Source organism: Myotis daubentonii, chromosome 6 (assembly GCF_963259705.1).
Source record: "Myotis daubentonii chromosome 6, mMyoDau2.1, whole genome shotgun sequence".
Taxonomy (NCBI): domain Eukaryota; kingdom Metazoa; phylum Chordata; class Mammalia; order Chiroptera; family Vespertilionidae; genus Myotis; species Myotis daubentonii.
This window is the reverse complement of record NC_081845.1, coordinates 20,733,403-20,753,079: the sequence shown is the minus strand read 5'-3', so window position 1 is coordinate 20,753,079 and position 19,677 is coordinate 20,733,403. Positions and strand designations below refer to the sequence as shown.

Sequence of the window (19,677 nt, the reverse complement as noted above, 5' to 3'; positions counted from 1 at the left end):
CCCTACAGCATGCTAGCAGGAGCCCACTTTCTGTGGTAGTAATGGAAATTGGGTCTTCTCCATCCTTTGTTTCTTTTACCCTTTGTCTTCTGTGAACTGAGACCTTTCCGGCTTTCAGAAGCCACTATTTTCTCTTAGGGATTACTCTCAGATTTTATTTTATGTGCATTCTTTTGTCTTTTGGCCTTTTTTTTTTTTAATATATTTTATTGATTTTTTACAGAGAGGAAGGGAGAGAGATAGTCAGAAACATCGATGAGAGAGAAACATCAATCAGCTGCCTCCTGCACATCTCCCACTGGGGATGTGCCCGCAACCCAGGTACATGCCCTTGACCGGAATCGAACCCGGGACCCTTCAGTCTGCAGGCCGACACTCTATCCACTGAGCCAAACCGGTTTCGGCTTTTGGCCTGTTTTAACTGAAAATAAAGCTAGGCAATACTGCTTCTGAAAGGCAGGTAGAAAAAACACAGACTGAAATATAAGTTCCCAAGTAGCACATGTTTCTAACTCTTACAGTAGAAAACAGTCATGGTATAGCTGCAGCATTAACTTGCTGTGAGTACACGCCTCCCACTTGTATGATGTGCTTCAACCCATTTTAAAACTGAGGTCAGATATCCAAATGATGAGAATAGAGATGCAACTTTTATACTTTGTCATGTCTAATCATAAGATGGCATACACTTTTCTGACTAAATTTAATTGTGGCTTTTGGTCTGATTGTCACTAGAAACTCATGAGTTCACCTACCCTTTAACACCTGTGATGAGATGACAGAACGATTTGAAATTAAAGGAGAGATATCACCTCTTTGCCCAAAACCGACGTTGATCATGTAGTGACTTTAATATCATTGACACCTTTTCAGCTCCTTGCCTACGTTAAAAGAATCTTCATAGTGGAAGGAATTGCTTCATCTGAGCAAGACAGGAAAAAAGGAATCTCTTGTGCTGGCAAATTAAAGAGGCGTGCTTTCATCGAAACCTGCTTTGCGGGTTCTTTACCCTGTGCCAGTCAGTCCTTGACACTCACCTCTCTACTGGGGATGCGTAAATGACCTGGCCCTTGCTCCTCGGTCAGCTGTCAGCCGAAGGTTACTGAGCAAAACCCAGTTCTAAGAAAATAACTTATCAGTTTGGCAATGTGATATGTTTTCTCACAGTCTATTATTACCATAATAAATTAACATTTAAAGTGTTTAATTTCATGTCTAATATCATGAAATGAAAGAAACTAATGGCAAACTGATTTTGACTAAAGATGACTAGCAGTTTTTTAGTTTCTCTACTTGCTAATTTTTTAATTTATTAAGTGATTTTGAAAGAGATAGAGATAGGTAGAGAGAGAGAGAGAGAGAGAGAGAGAATATTGTTGTTCCACTTACTTATGTATTCATTGGTTGATTCTTGTAGGTGCCCTGACTGGGGACTAAACCCACAACCTTGGTGTATGGGACTACTCTCTACCCAATGGAGCTACCCGGCCTAGGCCTGTCTACTTTTCTAATTAAAGCATGTTTTACATGTGTTACTTACCCATGAACATAATTTGTATTTCGCTTTAACATTTACACTGTTTTAATGTAGTCTTTGGAGTGAACATAAACTTAAAAGTATCCGATAAGTTGCCTGTGGCTACATTTGACTTCCATCAAAGCTCCAGTCCTTCCCAATTAGGGTTCCACAGACCAACATGGGTAGATAATTTTGATCGTCCTGGTCTCCTTCTTCCCTCTGAACACATGTAAACTCCTGTTCGAATTGTGGTCCATACGCAGAAGCACCTTCTGACCTTCTTTGGGATAAGAGCCCTGCTCTTCACCCCACTCCACTCTTGCCCTCTGGTTCTCCTGCCTTGCTTACCAGACAAGCAGTGGAGCTGCTACTCATGTTGGAGGCTGGTCCCTGTCTGACTTTGCTTTTGTCCTGACACAGGTGGGGTGTGAGAGATTGTCCCCTAGTGAAAACTTAAGCACCCCTAAGTGTCTTTCAGGCTTCTGTGCAAAAGTTTTTTGGTGTAAAAACAATTTCTTCTTTTGTAGCTTACCTCTTTTGTGTGGAATGAGGCTCAGGGTTTTGCTCAGTAACCTTCTGGCTGACAGAAACTATATTCCAAACAAAAAATGCAGTTGTCCCCTTAGGCAGTTGACAGCAACAGGAACCAAAATGCTTTTCCTAGAAGTATATTTTCCTTATGAGGTAGGGTGCTCTCTAGCCTGGTAGAATTTCTTTGTTTCAGAGATCTGTCCTCGATTTTTAGTGTTCTTCTTTGGTGTTTTCTTGTACTTTTCTTTAAAAATCTTTCCCCTCCAAAAAATAGGATCTTTCCATTTGCCACAGCACTTTCTGATACATTGCAGGAAACCTTATTGCTGTTCACAACAGGTCCAGAGAGAACTAGTGGGAGGACACCCTGAGGCCCACTCCTGCCCTGCAGCCCCGGCAGGAAAGACCCGTTAACCTTTGCTCCTTCACTGTTTTCAGTTGTAAAGTAGGGATCTGTCTACTCTGGTCTCAAACTGTACTGATTGTATGTCACTATCATTTGTGGGTTTTCATTGTTCTGTGCCCTAAAAGTTTATAGATATTTTTACTGCAACATTTTTCAGTTCAACAAACATTTTACTCAAACACTTACTGAGAGCCCAAAGAGGGCAGAGGTGCGTGAGACCTAGTCCTGCACCTTGGGGTTTCAAGCAGTTGGTCAATAGCAAGTGTCCTTGAGTGTGCAGGGTAAGCTCTATGCTGTACACCATCCCTTCTATCCTTACAACAGACCTGAACATGCTCTCTTTAGCCTGGGCATTTAATCTCAGGTGATAGGTGAGAATGCTAAGGTCAGAGCAGATCCGTTTCCCAGGTCTTGTGGTGAGGGCACGGCTGGGATTCAGAGCCAGCCTGCTTCTTCCACATGTGTTATTATCTGAAAGTAGCCTGGACAAATGGGGACTCTGGGGAAATGAGAAGCAGCCTCTAAAAGGAACAGTGAGCCCATTTCAAGTCTTCCTGCTTCCTCAAAGAGCAGAGGCGAAATCCCAGGTGCTCAGCAGGTATGTGTTTGGCCACCTTGAGAAGGAGCCCTTTCCTCCACTGACAGTGTTCTCTCCTGACCCTGGCAGGCGCTGGCCCAGGCCATCAGGGAAGCCAGAGAGCAGCACCCCGACATGTCGGTCACAAGAGTGGTGGTGCACAAGGAAACTGAGTTGGACGAAGGGGAAGAGTAAGTCAAGGTAAGAGAGCCTGTGCTGTCCGGGCTCCTCGTGACTGTTCTGTGGTTCTGAACCTGCTGAGGGATGTGAAAGGGGCTTCTATGTCACAGTGTCTTTCTCCTGTCGTCCTATTTGATTTTCCAGACTGTTATTCCCAAGTCCATCTGCTCAGGTTGCCTGGGTAGAATTATAAGCTTTCCACCACAGGGCATTTGGTGTTAATAACTGGCAGGTATTGAGGGCTGCTAGTAACTGACATTGATAAGTTGCTTTACTGTTTAAAAGCACACGAGTACAGTTATCTTAATTAATGTTCACAATGACCCTTTGAGAAGGTGATGTTGTCTTCATTTAGATGAGGGATTTTATTGCAAGAGGCGCAATGGGAGAGCCGAGTTAAATTCCTTTAATATAGGCATTAGTAATGGTATGTCAGAGAATGAACCATGAAAGGAAGAGATTTCTTTGATTATGTATAACTTTAAGCAAACTAACAAAAACAAAAGTAAAGAATAAATGACAATGTTTAACATGCCTGGCAGAGAAAGGATTAGTATCCTGAATATATTAAGAACTCTTATGTGCCATCAAAAAATGTAAACTCTTCAGTAGAAAAATGGGCAGAGGATTAAGCAAGTAAACCACATAGACACTAAGTGAACATAAACAAAAATGTTCAGCATCACTGTTGCTTAAATCAATATCAATGAAAAATGCAGTGTACAAGTTTTCACTTATAAATCTGCCAAAGTTTATGTTTTTAACCAGTGTTGGGGAGGTTGTGGGAGGAAAAATATATTCATATGCTGCTGTATAAATTAGTAATATTTCCTGGAGGACAATTTGGCAAAAACTTACATTAAACATGCCTACCATTTATACCACTTTAAAAACTATATCTTAAATAATCAGAGATATGTATGAAGATTACAAATGTATTTATAATATTTTTATGTATACTAGCAAAAAATTGGAAACAACCTAAATGGCCAACAGTAGAGTTGGTTGTACCTTCTGCTATCATCATTATGTGATGACTAAATATAGCTATTAAAAGTTGGGCTAAAGATTTCTTAATGAAATTATTAAATGTTCATAATTATATATGGATTTTATTTTTTATTTGTTTTTTTCAACTTATTTTTATTGTTCAAAGTATTACAAATGCCCCTTTTTTCCCCATTGACCCCTCCATCCCGCCTTGCCCCCCTCACTATGCCCATGAGTTATGCGCATATGCATATAAGTTCTTTGGTTAATCTAGGGGTGGCTGGGCACAGAACACTCCGCCTGTAGCAAGGCCACGTGCTTTTTCATCGCAGAGTGAGGAGTTCCGTCATTGCGCAGCCTCCCCTTTAAGTTTTTAACTTTTGCAATAGATACCTTTCTTGTTCTTATTGAGTATGGACAGATTCTGGATATTAATCCTTTGTCAATTTTATGTGTTCTGGTTTGCCTTTTATTATTAATTACTCCACTATAGTTATTAATACATTGAATTTAGTTATTAATATAGTTAATATAGTTGAGTTATCAAGCTTTCCTTTATGGCTTATGTTTTTTTCATACCCTGAAATATTAAAGATATTTTTGATCCTGCGATTTTAATGTTGCCTTTCACATATCATTTCTTAAATCATCCGAAATTGTTTTTCCTGTGTGATGAGAAACAGTGATCCATTTGTTTTCTGTATAAGTAGCCAGCGTGCCATTATAGTTTATTGAAGAGCCCATCTTTTCGCCCTCTAATTTGCAGGTCATGTATCCAGTTTCTTGTATGCATGGGTGTGTTTCTGAGCGCTCTCATTTCCATCCGTCCATGTGTCCATCCCTATTCCAGTGCCATGCTGTCTTATTCACTGTAGTTCTAAAATGATCTTGATATCTGCTAGGCCATGTCTCCCTAATTGTGTTCTTTTTCTTCAGGAGTATCTTGGCTGTTCTGGGCTCTTTTTATGTCATATAAATTTCAAAGTCAGATTATTAGGTTCTAAGATAAACCTTCTGGTATTTTAATTGGAATTACACCCACTCTTTAGCTCAGTATAATAAAAACTATATCTTTATGATATTGTCTTCTTTTCTACAAACATAAAATATCTCTCTACTTATGTAGGTCTTCTTTAATTTCTTTCAATGAAATTGTATGATTATTTTACCCAGAGAGAGGTCTTATAAATCTTTTCTTGCTGTTGCTGGTATAGGCAGATACAATTGCCTTTTCTAGATTGTCTAATACCTAGCAACTTTACCCTTTATTTATTTACATGCTATTTTTTAAAAAATATATTTTATTGATTTTTTTACAGAGAGGAAGAGAGAGGGATAGAGAGTTAGAAACATCGATCAGCTGCCTCCTGCACATCTCCTACTGGGGATGTGCCCGCAACCCAGGTACATGCCCTTGACCGGAATCGAACCTGGGACCCTTCAGTTCGCAGGCTGATGCTCTATCCACTGAGCCAAACCGGTTTCGGCTACATGCTATTTTTAACACAGGTGGACAAAGGGGCTATAAGCAGAAATCAGTTAAAATTTTAACACATTATCTAGATACCTGAATAAATGTGGTGTATAATATGGTAAATGTTGATCTTATTTTTGAGATGTACTTTTCTGATAGTTTTATATATGGAAGATTGAGAACACCTTAGCTGGGAGTCAGACGGTCAAATATTATGATTTAATCTTGTCAGATCTCAAACTATGTGACATTATACAAATCAGTGGGGATGGTTAAATCTACCCCTTTTTAAAAAAAACAACAAACTCGTAGGACTTATTATAAGGGTATAATAAGATAATGAGTGGGTATTTCTTCTCTAAATTCTTTGAATCGGTAGTGATCACTGTGAATATTACCAACACCCCCACCTTCCTTTGTGGCATTTAATAAGTTAAAATGCATTAATTAGTTATATCAGTTATTCCTTGTACCTTAATTTATTTTTGCATTGGGAGACACACACACACACACACACACACACAGCCTTTGAAGTTTGCCTGTCTTTGAGGTCATCTCTTATAAGCAACTGGTTAAACATATATATGAAGTTAAAGTATAAACTCACATATAAGATGAACAAACTAGATTTGGGAAAATTTATCCATTCAAAAAATATTTGAGCATCAAAAAATATGCTAGGGTAGGGCTAGGCATTGAGGATTGAAATAGTCAAACTTGTAGAAGAAACAGACAGAGTTGAACTATTATAAATTTAACCAATTGTAACTTGAGAAACAACATTTGAGTTGATATCTGAAGGAAGAATAGGAGTTACCTCAGTGCCTTAAGTCATTTTAGCATCTCCACCCCCTCTGGCTGCAGCTTGTTCTTGAAAAATTCCCTTAGCTGGTGACAATCAAGAGGAGAGTGTGTTTGCACTCCCAGGATCTCACAGAAGCAGCAGGTGTGCTGAGGCAAAGAGCAGGACCCAGACAGTATCTGAACGTCAGAGAGAGTAAATAACTGTGTGTCTGCCCTGGCTCCCCTTGTCAGATGTAGAAAACTCTCCTCCTGATCTGACCTCTCCCTTTGGAGTAGTTCTGAGCTTTTCATCAAGTACTGCAAGGTGGGGGCGGAACAGACAGAAAGATGGACAAAGGACAGCCTGCATGGACAGAACCTGCATGTCTGCCATCTCAGCAGGGGTTGGCCAGCTGTGAGGCAGAGAAGAGCTTAATTCAGACACCATGAAAAAGAAAACACAGACTTCAGAGCAGAACTTCACTAAACCTTTGTAACCTTTTCTTTATGTCCTCTTATGGACTAGTCCATCCTGTCAGTTTGTCATAAATGCATATTTGTAAGCCCTCAAATGGGCACAATGTCACTGACCTGTCCCCACTGGATTGGTGTTCAGGCAGTCCTGGTCAGGAGGAAGAAGAATGCAGGCTTGGTGGGGTGGGTGTGTGGCCTCAAAAAGAATGGGCCCAGGCGGGGAGCTCGTGACTCACTTCAGTTGGCACCATGAGCTCTCTGAACCCAGACTTTAATGAGCCTCTGACTTCTGGAGCAATCCTTGATGTAGGGTAAAAGTGAAGATGCCTCCTTTTCATCTGGAAGCAGTGAACAGCCGAAGACGCAACCATCTACTCATTTTTTTCATGTATTTGCTCATTATACAAATATCAGTGGAGTGCCCATCAGATACCTTTTCCTGTTTCGCCATGGAGGTTTCAAATCAAACAAGGTCACACTCACAGACAGTAAATCAGTGGTAGCAGAATAGTTTCAAGTTTATATGTTCTCAACTGAGTTGAGTGGGAACAGAAAGGCAAGGTCTCTAAAATAACCATAATGGGGCCTCTCCCTTGAGCTTCCAGGTGAGTAGGAGTCAGCTCGGTGAAGAAAGGCATGGAAGGGGGCATTCCAGACGGGTTATGGTGCTGTGAACTTGACACTCTAGGAATCTCACAAGGTCAGGTGTAGCTGGATTGCAGACCACTTGCAGGAGAGTGAAGGGAGATGACAGGAGCAGGGAGGCAGAGGCTTGATCTTATAGAGCAGTGGTTCTCAACCTGTGGGTCGCAACCATTGGAAAACATAGCATATCAGATATTTACATTATGATTCATAACAGTAGCAAAATTACTACTTGAAATTACTACTTCAGTTATGAAGTAGCAACAAAAATAATTTTATGGTTGCGGGTCATCACAACATGAGGAACTGTATTAAAGGGTCGCGGCATTAGGAAGGTTGAGAACCACTGTTATAGAGCCTTATGAGCCAAGCCAAAGAGGCTAATCTTTATCCTGAAAAGCTATGGGTACTCCTCATGTATTTGAGGGATAGCAATTAGGTAGAGGTCTGTGACTGGGTGATTGCATGAAGGTATGGAAGTTAGTAAGTTGAGTAGGTGGGTGAGCAGAGGAAAACTCCCAGATAATGCCCAGGTGGATAGCTTGGGCAAATGAGTTGGTGGTTCCTGTCATTGCAGTCGCGGAATACGTGTTTATTTTCTCACATAGCATGTGCAGTATCGCCAGTCCTCTGCTCTATCTTAAAGCAAAAGTATATCTTTTGTTCTGTGTACTATGTAGGAGGAACCAACTGTCACAGGAATTATGGAGGAAGCTTGGAAGTGAGTCTGTAAGGCCCCATATTACACATACACACTATGGGTAAATGGAAATTTACCAGATGGTGTAGCATAAAGTGTAGCATAGCAGATTTGCTGGGTTAAAATCTACTTCATTGTTCTCTGACCTGGGTAGGTTATTTCATCTCTACTTCAGTTCTGCCATCTGTAAACTTGGGGTGATAATGAAATTTACAGAAGAGTTTGTTTCCAAGGCAGGTTGTAAGAACCTTTTGTAACACATAAAGTCAGCCATGAATCCGTTTTTGGTCTTAAGAGTCAAATAAACATGAAGATTTTCTATCCCAGAGATGTTGACTTTAAGAAGCGTCTACGCCCTAACCGGTTTGGCTCAATGAATAGAGCGTTGGCCTGCGGACTCAAGGGTCCCAGGTTCGATTCTGGTCAAGGGCCTGTACCTTGGTTGCAGGCACATCCCCAGTAGGGAGTGTGCAGGAGGCAGCTGATCGATGTTTCTCTCTCATCGATGTTTCTAACTCTCTATCCCTCTCCCTTCCTCTCTGTAAAAAATCAATAAAATATATATATATTTTTTTTAAAAAAGCATATAGATGGAGAGGTCCAGGAGGTAGCAAAGAGTTGAGAGAGCACAGCAGGCTTCGGATCAGGAGGAGATTTGGAGGTCATCTGATGAAGCCTTTGGTTTGAGCTCACCCAAGGCCAGGTCAGAGTGTTGTGATCTGGGGAGCCGAGGACATAGAAGAGGAGGAGCCAGAGGTAGGAAGAAAACAGGGAGAAAGGATGTCATGAAAATAGCAAGAAGAGGATAACTTTAAGAAGGAGAGAGTAATCAAGTATTAAATATGGCAAAGAAATGAAGTGAATGTGTCCTTTGAATTTGTTGGTACAACCTGGGGGCTTTGTCAGAGTTCTTCAGTCAAGAAGTAGGGATGAAGCCCTGCAGCAGGTTGAGGAAAAGGGATTTCACACGGAGACTGCTTTCAGGAATCTGGAAAACAGTAATTGGGCCTTTGGCCTTTATGTCTGCTCTGCCTGTCTTCATCTGAGACGATGGAGAGCATTGCGTTAAGTTTCACAGCGCCACCAGAGCTAGTGCTGTGATTGCTAAAAGCTTGGCAAATCCATCATTCCTTGGAACCTGTTAGATAAACCCTGAGTCCCAATCCCCAAACCATAATAAACACGTAACTAAATTAGTGGTTTTGCTTTCTGTGCTTATTGAGCATCTATGAACACCAATTTCTAAACAAGATAACACTGTGTTCAAACCAACATTTCAACCTTAGGGTGATGTCTGTATTTTTCAAAATGAACTCACAAGCCAAGTAGGCAATTAGCATTAGCTATCTAACTGATCGGACAGGAGAAAACCATATTGGCTGAACCGAGCTCAGGCTAATCATGAGCTACTCGTTTACGGGTGGCATCACCCTGTCCCTGAAAAGGAACACAAGCCTATGGACTTCCAGGTGACTAGCTTCAATTCAGGAGCCAGGAGGTTTGCAGGCATATCAAACATGTTGCATTTTTATTGTATTCTGTTTGCCTAGTTGTACAAGTCTCATTCCTAAAATTAGCATTTTATTACAACTTAGCTTTGAATATAGATTAAACCAGAATGAAGATCTCTTATACATAGAAATAAAAAGCCATTTTGGATTTAGTGAGGTTTAGGCATAGCCAGTTTTTACTCTGGATGCTCTGGAATGTTCAGTTTTAATATTTATAAATCTGGCAGGTGCTATCAATGAGTCATATGCAATGTATTTGAACTACCTGACCAAAGAGGCGCTGGTGCCATTGCGTCATGCAGGCATTAGCACCTGGTAGCCACTAATTCCCCAGGGTTTGCTCTTGGACAAAATCACCAACTGTTGTTTTTGCAAGTGAACCTATCTTTACAGTGTTTACTTCCCCCCTCACACCCCTAATAGTAAAACAGAGGAGGTTATAGTTTTTAAAAAGGAAAAGGCAGTTGAAAGTGTACGTGATCCATAATTTCTTTGCTCCTAGAGAGAGCTAATTCCTTTTCACAGTGCGTATGTGTGAACACATACACTCACACACACACGCACTCACACCTCAATTTATGTAGGCTGGGACTGTCAACTCTATATTTATCTTGCTTCCCCCCCCTCCTCCCCACTTAACAGTACATTGTAGATAAATTTCCTTGTCATTACCTCATCCTTTTTCAACAGCTGTTGAATGGGTGCTTGATGGTTTACTTAACCTCTACTAATGGTTATTTAGTTTATTCCTCAGTTTTCATAGTTATAGATACACCTACAAATATCATACTTGTGTTTACATTTTTGTACATTAAATTCATTGTTTCTCCAGGGCAAGTATTTTCTAAAATTAGAGTAGGTGTGTCACTGAGCTAGACTCCCACTAGCAGTTTATGAGTGTCCCTGTCCCCCATGCTCTTGTCAGCACTCAAGATTATACAGTTTAAAAAAATCTGCCAATCTGGTGAGGAAAGAGTATTTCCCTCTTCTTTTAAAATTGTGGGGAAAGAGCATTTTTAATTGTTGTTTTTTTTTATTGCTAGTGAGATTGAAATACACATACACATACACACCCACATTGCATCTCTCTGAATTGCCAGTTTGTGTCCTTTGTCTGTTTTCCTATTCAGATGTTTATTATCTTTTCTTTCTTATAAATTTGTTAAGGTTATTAATCCCATACAAACGCTGCATGTTTCCCCCACTTTTTCATTAGTACATTAGTATTTAGGGTTAATAAAACAAGGGGGAGAAGGGCAAGACAAAATCTACAAAGGGAATGCATGCAGGCCATATCTGGAATTTTCTTTTTTGGACAAAGCAGTATTTTTTAGAGTTTGAATTAATTATGAATACTTACGCCATTTAGAAACGTTGGAAGGTCTAACATGGTGCCTGCTTTCTCTCACGGCTCCTGTGGCTCGTAGGGGCTGCCACCCTTAGACAGGGAGGAGCACTCCAAGTCGCCAGCATCTTTTATGTTGAGGTCGTTGGTACCTGGTCTCCCTACTAGTCTGTTACCCGCCTGGCCTCTGAGGTGGGTAGAGGAAGTGGTTATGAAGAATATATACTTTAATATATAATCTTCTCACCCCGCCCTCTCTTATGAGGAAACAGAATCCTAGAGAGTAAAATCATTTGCCATAGGTAATTACACTCAAGAGTCATGAAATACCATCCACGCGTGGAGCTAAATATAACTTCATTAGTCTCAAGAACTTCTCTGATGTTCGGCATCCCAGGTACTATTTTTTGAACATGTAAATTTGTGTGGGGCAGTAGGAGGGAATTTTGCTATGGCAACTGATAAGTTTGTGTGTATATGTATGTGTGTGTGTTTTTAAGGTGCTCCAGTCCTCGTGAGGATTACATTCCAAGGACATGTTAGCCCCATGTTTATTTAACTCATGCATCAAAATAGTTCAGCTAGCATTAGAGCCAGTGGGAATCTAGACCTGTTCCGTTCAGTGTGGTAGCCAGTACTACTGGGCTGTTGGGCATTTGAAATGTGCCTGTTCTAAGTGGAGATGTGCTTCCGATATAAAATAACATACTGGATTTTGAAGATGTAAGAAAAAAGGTAAACTAATAAGTCAGAGAATTGAGGATAGAGATGAATTCTTTTGATTCTGACTAACCTTTCTATAAAGAAAATATTAAATGAAAACTTAGCAAGTTCTGTTCATAAATGCTTCAAAGATGGTTTTCTGAAAGATAAGGGTTTTGTTAGTATTTACAAGTACACTTTTTATTTGATGCTACAGAGAAATGCCTTCTATCTCTACTTATCTTATGAACCTAGGATTTGCAAAGGCTTAGCTGGAGTAAAGCATATGGAACAGAACCTTAACTGTAGTGCATTTGTTATGTAAAAGGAGCTTGAAGATTTTATAAAATGCTTTCATGGCAAGTTCCCAGTAGATTTGAATGTGGCAGAATGAACCAGAAGACCTTACCTTAGCTTTCCGGCCAGATAATAACTACTCTTAGAAATCTCTGTCAAAGCTTCAGACGTTTGGGAAAACCAGTATTTTTGAAGAAGTAAGAGTCCTCCTGGGATTTCACAGAGACAGTTATTCAGAAAAATGAACCCAGAATTTTTCACTTAAATCGGCAGATGAAAGTAATGGTGAAGACAGGCAGTAGTGCTTTCTTCCCAGAGATGTAGTGCAGTTCTGTTTTTTCCTCCCCAAGCCTCTGTTCTCTGCTCAACTTGAAGATTAGTCCCCATTGCTGTAGCTCATAGATTCATTAGTATATATTGTGGACATACATGTTCAAGGTACTATTACAGTTAGTATAAGAAAGTCAAAAGTACAGGAATGTGTATATAAATGGCATATAGGGTAAAAAATTCGTAGTTTTCCAGAGAAGCCTGAATGAAGAGCTATGCAGGTTGATAGAAGGGGCTGTTTGAGTTTGCAGATCAGAAGACCTCCCTGCCACAGTAGCAGGAAAGCTCCCTGTGCAGGGCGCTGGGGAGGGTTTGAACATATGGGGAGAGAGGAAGGAACCTGTAGAAAACAATGGGATAGATATCAGGAAGAGCAATTCCTGCACCGTAGCTTTGTGTGGAGTTCCCAGCAGACCCAGAAAGATTTGTCAAAAGCAAATTGCAGAGGGTCTTCCATTCGTGTTAGAACCTTAGTTTAGACTTCGCTCTGCAGCGCATCTGCACTGGGGATTTGAGTTTGGGAGGGGCACTGTTCTTCGGTAAGTTTTATTCGTCAGGAGTAGGTAAGATGGATGAAAGGGTGCTAGATCAGATGAAGTACCCTGTGAGGAACTATTACACTGCTCCAGGCAATTCTTAATGGAGAAACTGAACTGCACATCTCTAGCTTTCAGAGCAGAATTGTATTTTATTTGAAAGCATAACTAGGAGTGAAATACAATGTATGAAAATCTATAAAAAGAATATTAGCTAACATTGATAGAATGTCTACTGTGTGCCCAGCTTTATTTGAGAACTTTGCCATTTATTACCTGAATTAGTTCTTACTATGATGTAGATGAGGACTTCAGACCTAGAAAGTTGGAGTCTCTCACCCAAATCATGCCGTCAATGACTGGCCAGGACTGACTCTCTGTCAGTGTGAATTCACATCACATTGCTTTGCAAGAATTCATGATTGGAAACTTTCAAATAATAACTCCCACCAATGTTCTTGACACAGGACTCATTTTAAAAACATTTATTTTTGTACAAAATGTTTCTGAGGTTGCAGCTATGATATAAAGCTAAGTGAACAACAAGTCAAACCAAATTGTATAAAACAATCATGTTTCAAAATGAGGTGAAATTGACAAGGTTTTCTAAAGTTGCTTGGCGGTAGTAATTCCTTAAGTAGAGTCACATCAATGTGTCAGGCATAAAGATTCTAATAGAAAAACAACTGTCAGCTTTAAAGAAAACCCATTGAAATTTGGCCTGAAGAAATCAATGAGTCTTTACTATTAAAAGCCAGTGTTTCCAGTGGTTTGGATCAAATGCTTTTTTAAAAGGGCACATTTGCAACTCACTGAATCAATTTCTGGAGTAGAGTGTGCTCAAGATTGAGATGCACGATGTGAATCCCTTGTGTCTGGAAACGGAGATTGTGCTTTTCAGATGAGGTTAGAACTTCTGTGCTTACTTGACTGATTTCCCACTGCTCATCACAGCACACTGCGGAAGGTAAAAACACTCTTCACCCTCTATGAGGACTTAATGCAAAGTAGGTAACAGGCATGTCTCCATGAAGAGTTTGGACATAGAATTAGACCTGTGAATAGCTGAAAGAAATAGCTACCTAATTACAAATTTGTGAAACCAATTCTCACATTGGCCAACAGAGGGAGACACAGGCTATGGAATGTGAGTAAAGTAGTTAGAAATGTTCACTGACATTGTATAGTCTAAGGATGGGAAACTGAAGCATGAAAACAGTGGTTTGAGGGGTTTTTTTTTTTGTTTGTTTGTGTTTGGTTTTTTTGCTTGACCAAAATTCTGATACATAAAGTGTAACCGATATACTTAACAGCTATGGTCTTATCCAAACCCCAGGTATGAATGTTATGATGTTGTCAAAAGTGAAAGCAGGTTGAATTAATGCCAGTAATTAATTCCTGTCAATTTGTATAATAATATCAAGAATTCTATGAATATGAGTAGAATTTAAGCTTTAAAAAAAAGAAAAGAATCCTTAAAACTTTACAGCTTGCACATAAAGAACCAGTTGCTAGTTTTCACTTTGATTGAGCTATGTGATAAATCATTTAGACCCAAATGTAGTCTTAAGAATGGGCAAATATTAAGTTTTTATTTCTCACAGCTACATGCCAAAAAAAACGGAAATTAAAATGGCTAATGCTATTTCATCCTTATCTTTGCTTCTTCCCAGCTCAAATGTTAGATGTTTACTTGGAAATACATTTCTATATGTGTTCAAGTGCAAAAAGCAGTCAGAAAGATGAGTGGACATATAAATTTAAAAAATTCATATAAGTTATTCCTTATTCATCTAGGACAATAGGAACTGGGGATACTGAAACATTGAATATCTAATTAACTCAGAGTTATACTCAATTTACTGCTTTTTAAAAGAACAAGAAAAATGTGTTTAACAGTAAGTTATAATAACTATAATTTTTTGATTCTGAAAGCTATTTGGATGATCATTTATATTATTTCTCAGAAAAATTGATTTATTTTACTTTCTAGTGGTTTGATTATGAATAAATGAAAGTAAATGATACTTGACTTTACATGGGTGACTATGTCTTTTTCTCTACATATATTTCAATAAATGTTGAAGCTCTTTGAAGTCAAGATCTCTTTCATTCAATTCCTACATATTCCTTGATTTCTGTTTATTTAATGACTTTTAAACAAGTTTAATTTTCACTTCATTTTAAACATATTCAGTGACATGGAGCCTAAAGGAAATGGAGAACAGAATCCTCAACCTCGTTCTCTCTGTAGGTTTCCAGGCACTGTAACCTCAGGGGTTCATTTTCCATGTCATAAGCTAGGCACAGTGGCAGCTGAGTTCAACAACGATGCATGTTTACTAAGCAAAGAAAACAGAGATAGCTAACAGCCCATAAAGAAAAACAATAGATAGCTAGATAGTGTGACTGAAGGTCACAAATAACTTCCAAATCCAATGGGTAGTTTTATCCATTCCCTCCTCACCACCCCCCATAATTACTAACCTAAAAAAGACAACTTTGTGTTTTCTCCATTGATTTTTCACTGCCTAGAATCAAGCACAAGTACTAATGAGTAATGAAATAGCCCAAAGCAGACACCGGGGTGGAATAAAATGAATTTGATTAATCAATCTGTCCTGAATAATCAGAGGCTATAATACCTGTGATACATCTAAACAGTGGGGAGATTTTTCATTAAAACAGGACTTAATTTGGGACCAGTGTGTCTTGGAAAGGTCCTTAATTACCTCTCGACCATCCTCTGTAATCACCTATGTTTTACCAAAACTTACAATCAAGCTGAAATACAAAATGAAAAGTTGTCTTCTTAAAACTCTCTTTCAGGGACAATGCACCATCCTTATTTTTTGTCTGCCTCCCTGTCCATTCCTATTTTAGTCCCCTCTCCGACCTACTTACCTTTCATTGTGGGCTCCCAAGACTCCTTTCTCTCATTTTTCTGTTTTACTTACATGAGACTAATTCCATCTGTTGGTTTCACTTGTTCCTTTGTGCTGACAAATCCTTATCTCTAGCTCTAAGACCTCACCCAGGCTGTAAGCCTCTTATTCTACCTCTGTTTTTGAGGTTCAGGACTCCAAACCTGAAAGTACTCTCTGGTACTGCCTTTCTAGTCTCTTCCACCTGATTTCTGTAGTCTGGACCCTTGGTTCCAGCAGCCATCTCTGACCTGTGTCATCTTCCTCATGCAGCCTGGGCTGCTGAGTGGCCTCCAGACTGGTGTTCCCATCTTCACTCCCCTCCACCTCTAGTCTGTTCATCATACTGAAGCCACAGTGATGTTGTCAAAATGTAAATCTCAGGCCATGTCAGACCTTCCTCAGAACCAGAGGAGAGCCACACCCAGCCTCCTCTCATGCCCCCTTTGAACTGGCCAGCCCCGGCTCTGCTCTGTCGTCCCTCCTCTCACACTCCAGTCCGCATCATTGCAGTAGATTGGCAGTTGATCTTTTTATTGAATACCCTTTCTGAATTTATTCTTTGTCTGTTAGTTCAAGTTCATATTTCTCGGTCTGGTATTAAAACATGTACCTAATGTTTTTTACCTTATCTTCAGTTACTCACCATGCCATTACTTAGCTTCAGTAATGTCCATTTCTTCACTGTCCTGTTCCTCACATTCATTCTTGCCCCCCCCTCCCCCCCCCGTACATCTGTACACCCCTCGTAATACTCGGCACTTTCTCACTTCCGGGCCTCTTTCCTCCATTCCATTCTCCACACCTGAAGTAAAGTACCCTTTCTGTTCAATTCAAAATTGACTTGTTTTTCTTCTGTACTTGGATCTACTTTTAAAACCTATATTGGTTTCTCTTTTTTATATTTTTACTGTATGAATTACCTGTGTTTTATGATTTACTTGCTTTTGGTTTATTCTTACTAGCCAGTTGTTTCTAATATGCTTGTCAGTTCTCAAGATACTTTAATTTAAGGCCCTCAAGGGTGGAATAGGGTCTCATGTATGGCTCCTGGCAAACATTATTTACTGTGGAGCCAATTAGATAGTCACTGTGGTTTCCTTGATTTGGAATTTTATGAATGTTACCTACATTTTTTTTCCTCAAAGCCTCTGTCTTTGAATATTTAAGCCTTGTCTCTTTTCCTCCTAGAAATCCATTTATTAAACAACATTCAACTTTGTGAACCTGAAGAATTTTGACCGTTTCAAGTCTTAATGCCACACCACTACTCCTGCGAATTTACGACTGGTAACAATGACCAGAAGCCTGAAGTGTTAAAATGCCAACAACAAACCCTACCTTAACAGCTCTGGTCTACTCTGTTCCCTCACATTTTAATATATTGTTTTGTTTTATAACCACTCCTAAGTAATCTTGGTTCTTTATTCCTTTTTTATTTTAATTAGGGAGTTTTGTTTTGTTTCCTGTTTACTTTGTGTACAACTACCTGCTTTTTATGACTCAAATGATCCAATGATAGTGAACAAAGCCAGCCTGGCTGGTGAGGTGCTGTTCACTGGAACAGGTGCTGTTGTGCGGAAAGAAAACGCTGTGACTAACTTAGGTAGTGTCTTTCCTCCTTCCCATTCCCACTGAACTCCCACCAATTACAGCAAATATTTACAGTTTTCAAATTGCAGTAAATACACTGTATGAGAAATATTAGTACAGATTAAAAGCATTTCTTACATCTCAAAAACTTTCTAATGTTTTAGAAATTCATTGGGAATATCTTTTATGGGATCCCTTTTGACTTTCCAGTCCTGTGACTTTTTACTGTTAGTAGAAAGTCAGAGACTTCAGACTGGAGAATTATGCAGCAGCTCACTGACCACGTGCTGTGTGCGGAGACCCCGCCGCACTGCAGTGCCAACGCCTCTCAGACACGCTCTTCGGCAGCATTCCAGAAACAGGAGGGAGGAGCAAGAGGCAACGGTGTCTTCCCTCCTACTGAAGTATTCAGGCAGCTTAAAACCTTATTAGTGCTTTCTTTCTTAACATGTCCAAATTTCAGTACTTTCCATTATTTGGACATTTGTGTAGAACACTTGCTTTATATTAAACCTCCTTGTGTACATGTGAAACTGACCTTTTGTTATTGAGCAGGTCTGTCTCTCTCAGATAGTGGGATTCACACAGGTTTGAGGGCACAGGGGAGAGGAGTGGGCAGGGCTGTGGTGGTGTTTGGATGGGCATCAGAAAACTAGACTGTTTGAAGCTGACACCAGAGATCTGATAGGGACTTATTAACTGTATGGAACATTTTCCCTTTGCTTTTGACCTGATGTATAGTTATGATGCCAGATTAGATTTATAGCAGCTTCAAGTTGTATTAAATGATATTTTGCTTTCTGTAATACTGTTATAAAATAAAGTTGGTTTATTCTCTAGCCTTGTCATTTCTTTTTTTATAAAGGTTTAAAAAAATAAAATCAAGGGATATCTCCAGTCAGAAGTCCTGTTATTTTATGGGATGTAGCATTTTTAGAGTCTGTTATTCAGATCTATGATAATTTGATGCTGCCATCATCACTGATTCCAAGTGGCCAAGGCAATGTTAAAAGTTTGTGAACTTAATGTTTACAATGCCAGACTCCTCCTGCCTAGTTACATAATCCACCCCAGCTTTGACTAAATCGAGCTGAGCCTTAGAAATATTCTGGAATCAAATGTGATTCTGTAAATATTTTCCATCGGAAAGCTTATATATATAACATTCGTATTTAAAGCAGAGGGTGATCTTGCCAGGGATTTTGAACAGTGTCTTTCCATACTGTTGAAGACAGGTGCAGCGACAGGAGGCGTGTCTGCGGCAGCTCCAGTGGGACAGGAGATGCCGAGGTCAGTCAGGCTCAGGCTGGCTCAGGGCGTGGGGCCCCAGAGAGGTTGCAACACCTGTGGGGGAACAATGCTGGTAACGTCACCTGTGACTACAGCAGCAAGGCTCTTGTTTTTTTAAATATTTTGTATTTATTACCAACTATTTCTCAGGATGTTATAATCCAGGGGTGGGCAAACTTTTTGACTCGAGGGTCACAATGGGTTCTTAAACTGGACCGGAGGGCCGGAACAAAAGCATGGATGGAGTGTTTGTGTGAACTAATACATGTTAACACTGCTGCTGGTGAAGGAGCGGAGGGGAGAGCAAGAGAACCCTCTGCTCTTTCGGCTCCGCGGGCCGTAGTTTGCCCACGGCTGTATAATCTCTATAAACTGAGCTTTCAAAACCCCAAAGGATAGAATAAGAAAGGAGGTCTGCAAGGTTCACTAAGGGGAGACATCCAGGTACTAATTGTATATCAAGTCAAAAGCAACATAACTTGTGGGTGATAAGCAATAATTCCTTTTAGTTGCACAAGGTTTTGACAAGTATTATTTTACGTAACTCTTCTAGCCATGCTGTGTAGAACACAGGAAACAAAGAAATGCACTTTCCACAGTCACAGCAGGATAAAAAATAAGGTTTTTAAAAAATGTGTAGAGCTGGTAGATTGCTGGTATTTCACTACCTTGAGTAGTTTTTTCTTTATGACATCCTGTAGCATTACTTACTCATGGCATCGACCACAGTCCATGCCATAATTACCACCAAGACTCTGGCAATGAAACAAACTAGCCATAACTACTGCCTAGTGTGAACTTCATTAAGTATGTCCTTATTTATGGATAAAATTATATGATGTCAGGCTACTATAGGATTAAGAATAATAT

At 39.8% G+C, this 19,677-nt stretch overlaps 1 protein-coding gene across 19 annotated transcripts in view; it reads left to right on the top strand.

The window, feature by feature from the left end:
• EPB41L2 (erythrocyte membrane protein band 4.1 like 2) overlaps window positions 1-18,356 on the top strand; it is a 195,835-nt gene extending 177,479 nt beyond the window's left edge. For all 19 annotated transcript variants that reach the window (XM_059700329.1, XM_059700326.1, XM_059700323.1 and 16 more), the window contains 2 exons: window positions 3,124-3,234; window positions 17,116-18,356. In XM_059700329.1, the coding sequence (XP_059556312.1) occupies window positions 3,124-3,228 (105 nt within the window). In that variant the 3' untranslated portion in view covers window positions 3,229-3,234; window positions 17,116-18,356. The remainder of the gene's footprint in view (window positions 1-3,123; window positions 3,235-17,115) is intronic.
• The last annotated feature ends 1,321 nt before the right edge of the window (window positions 18,357-19,677 follow it).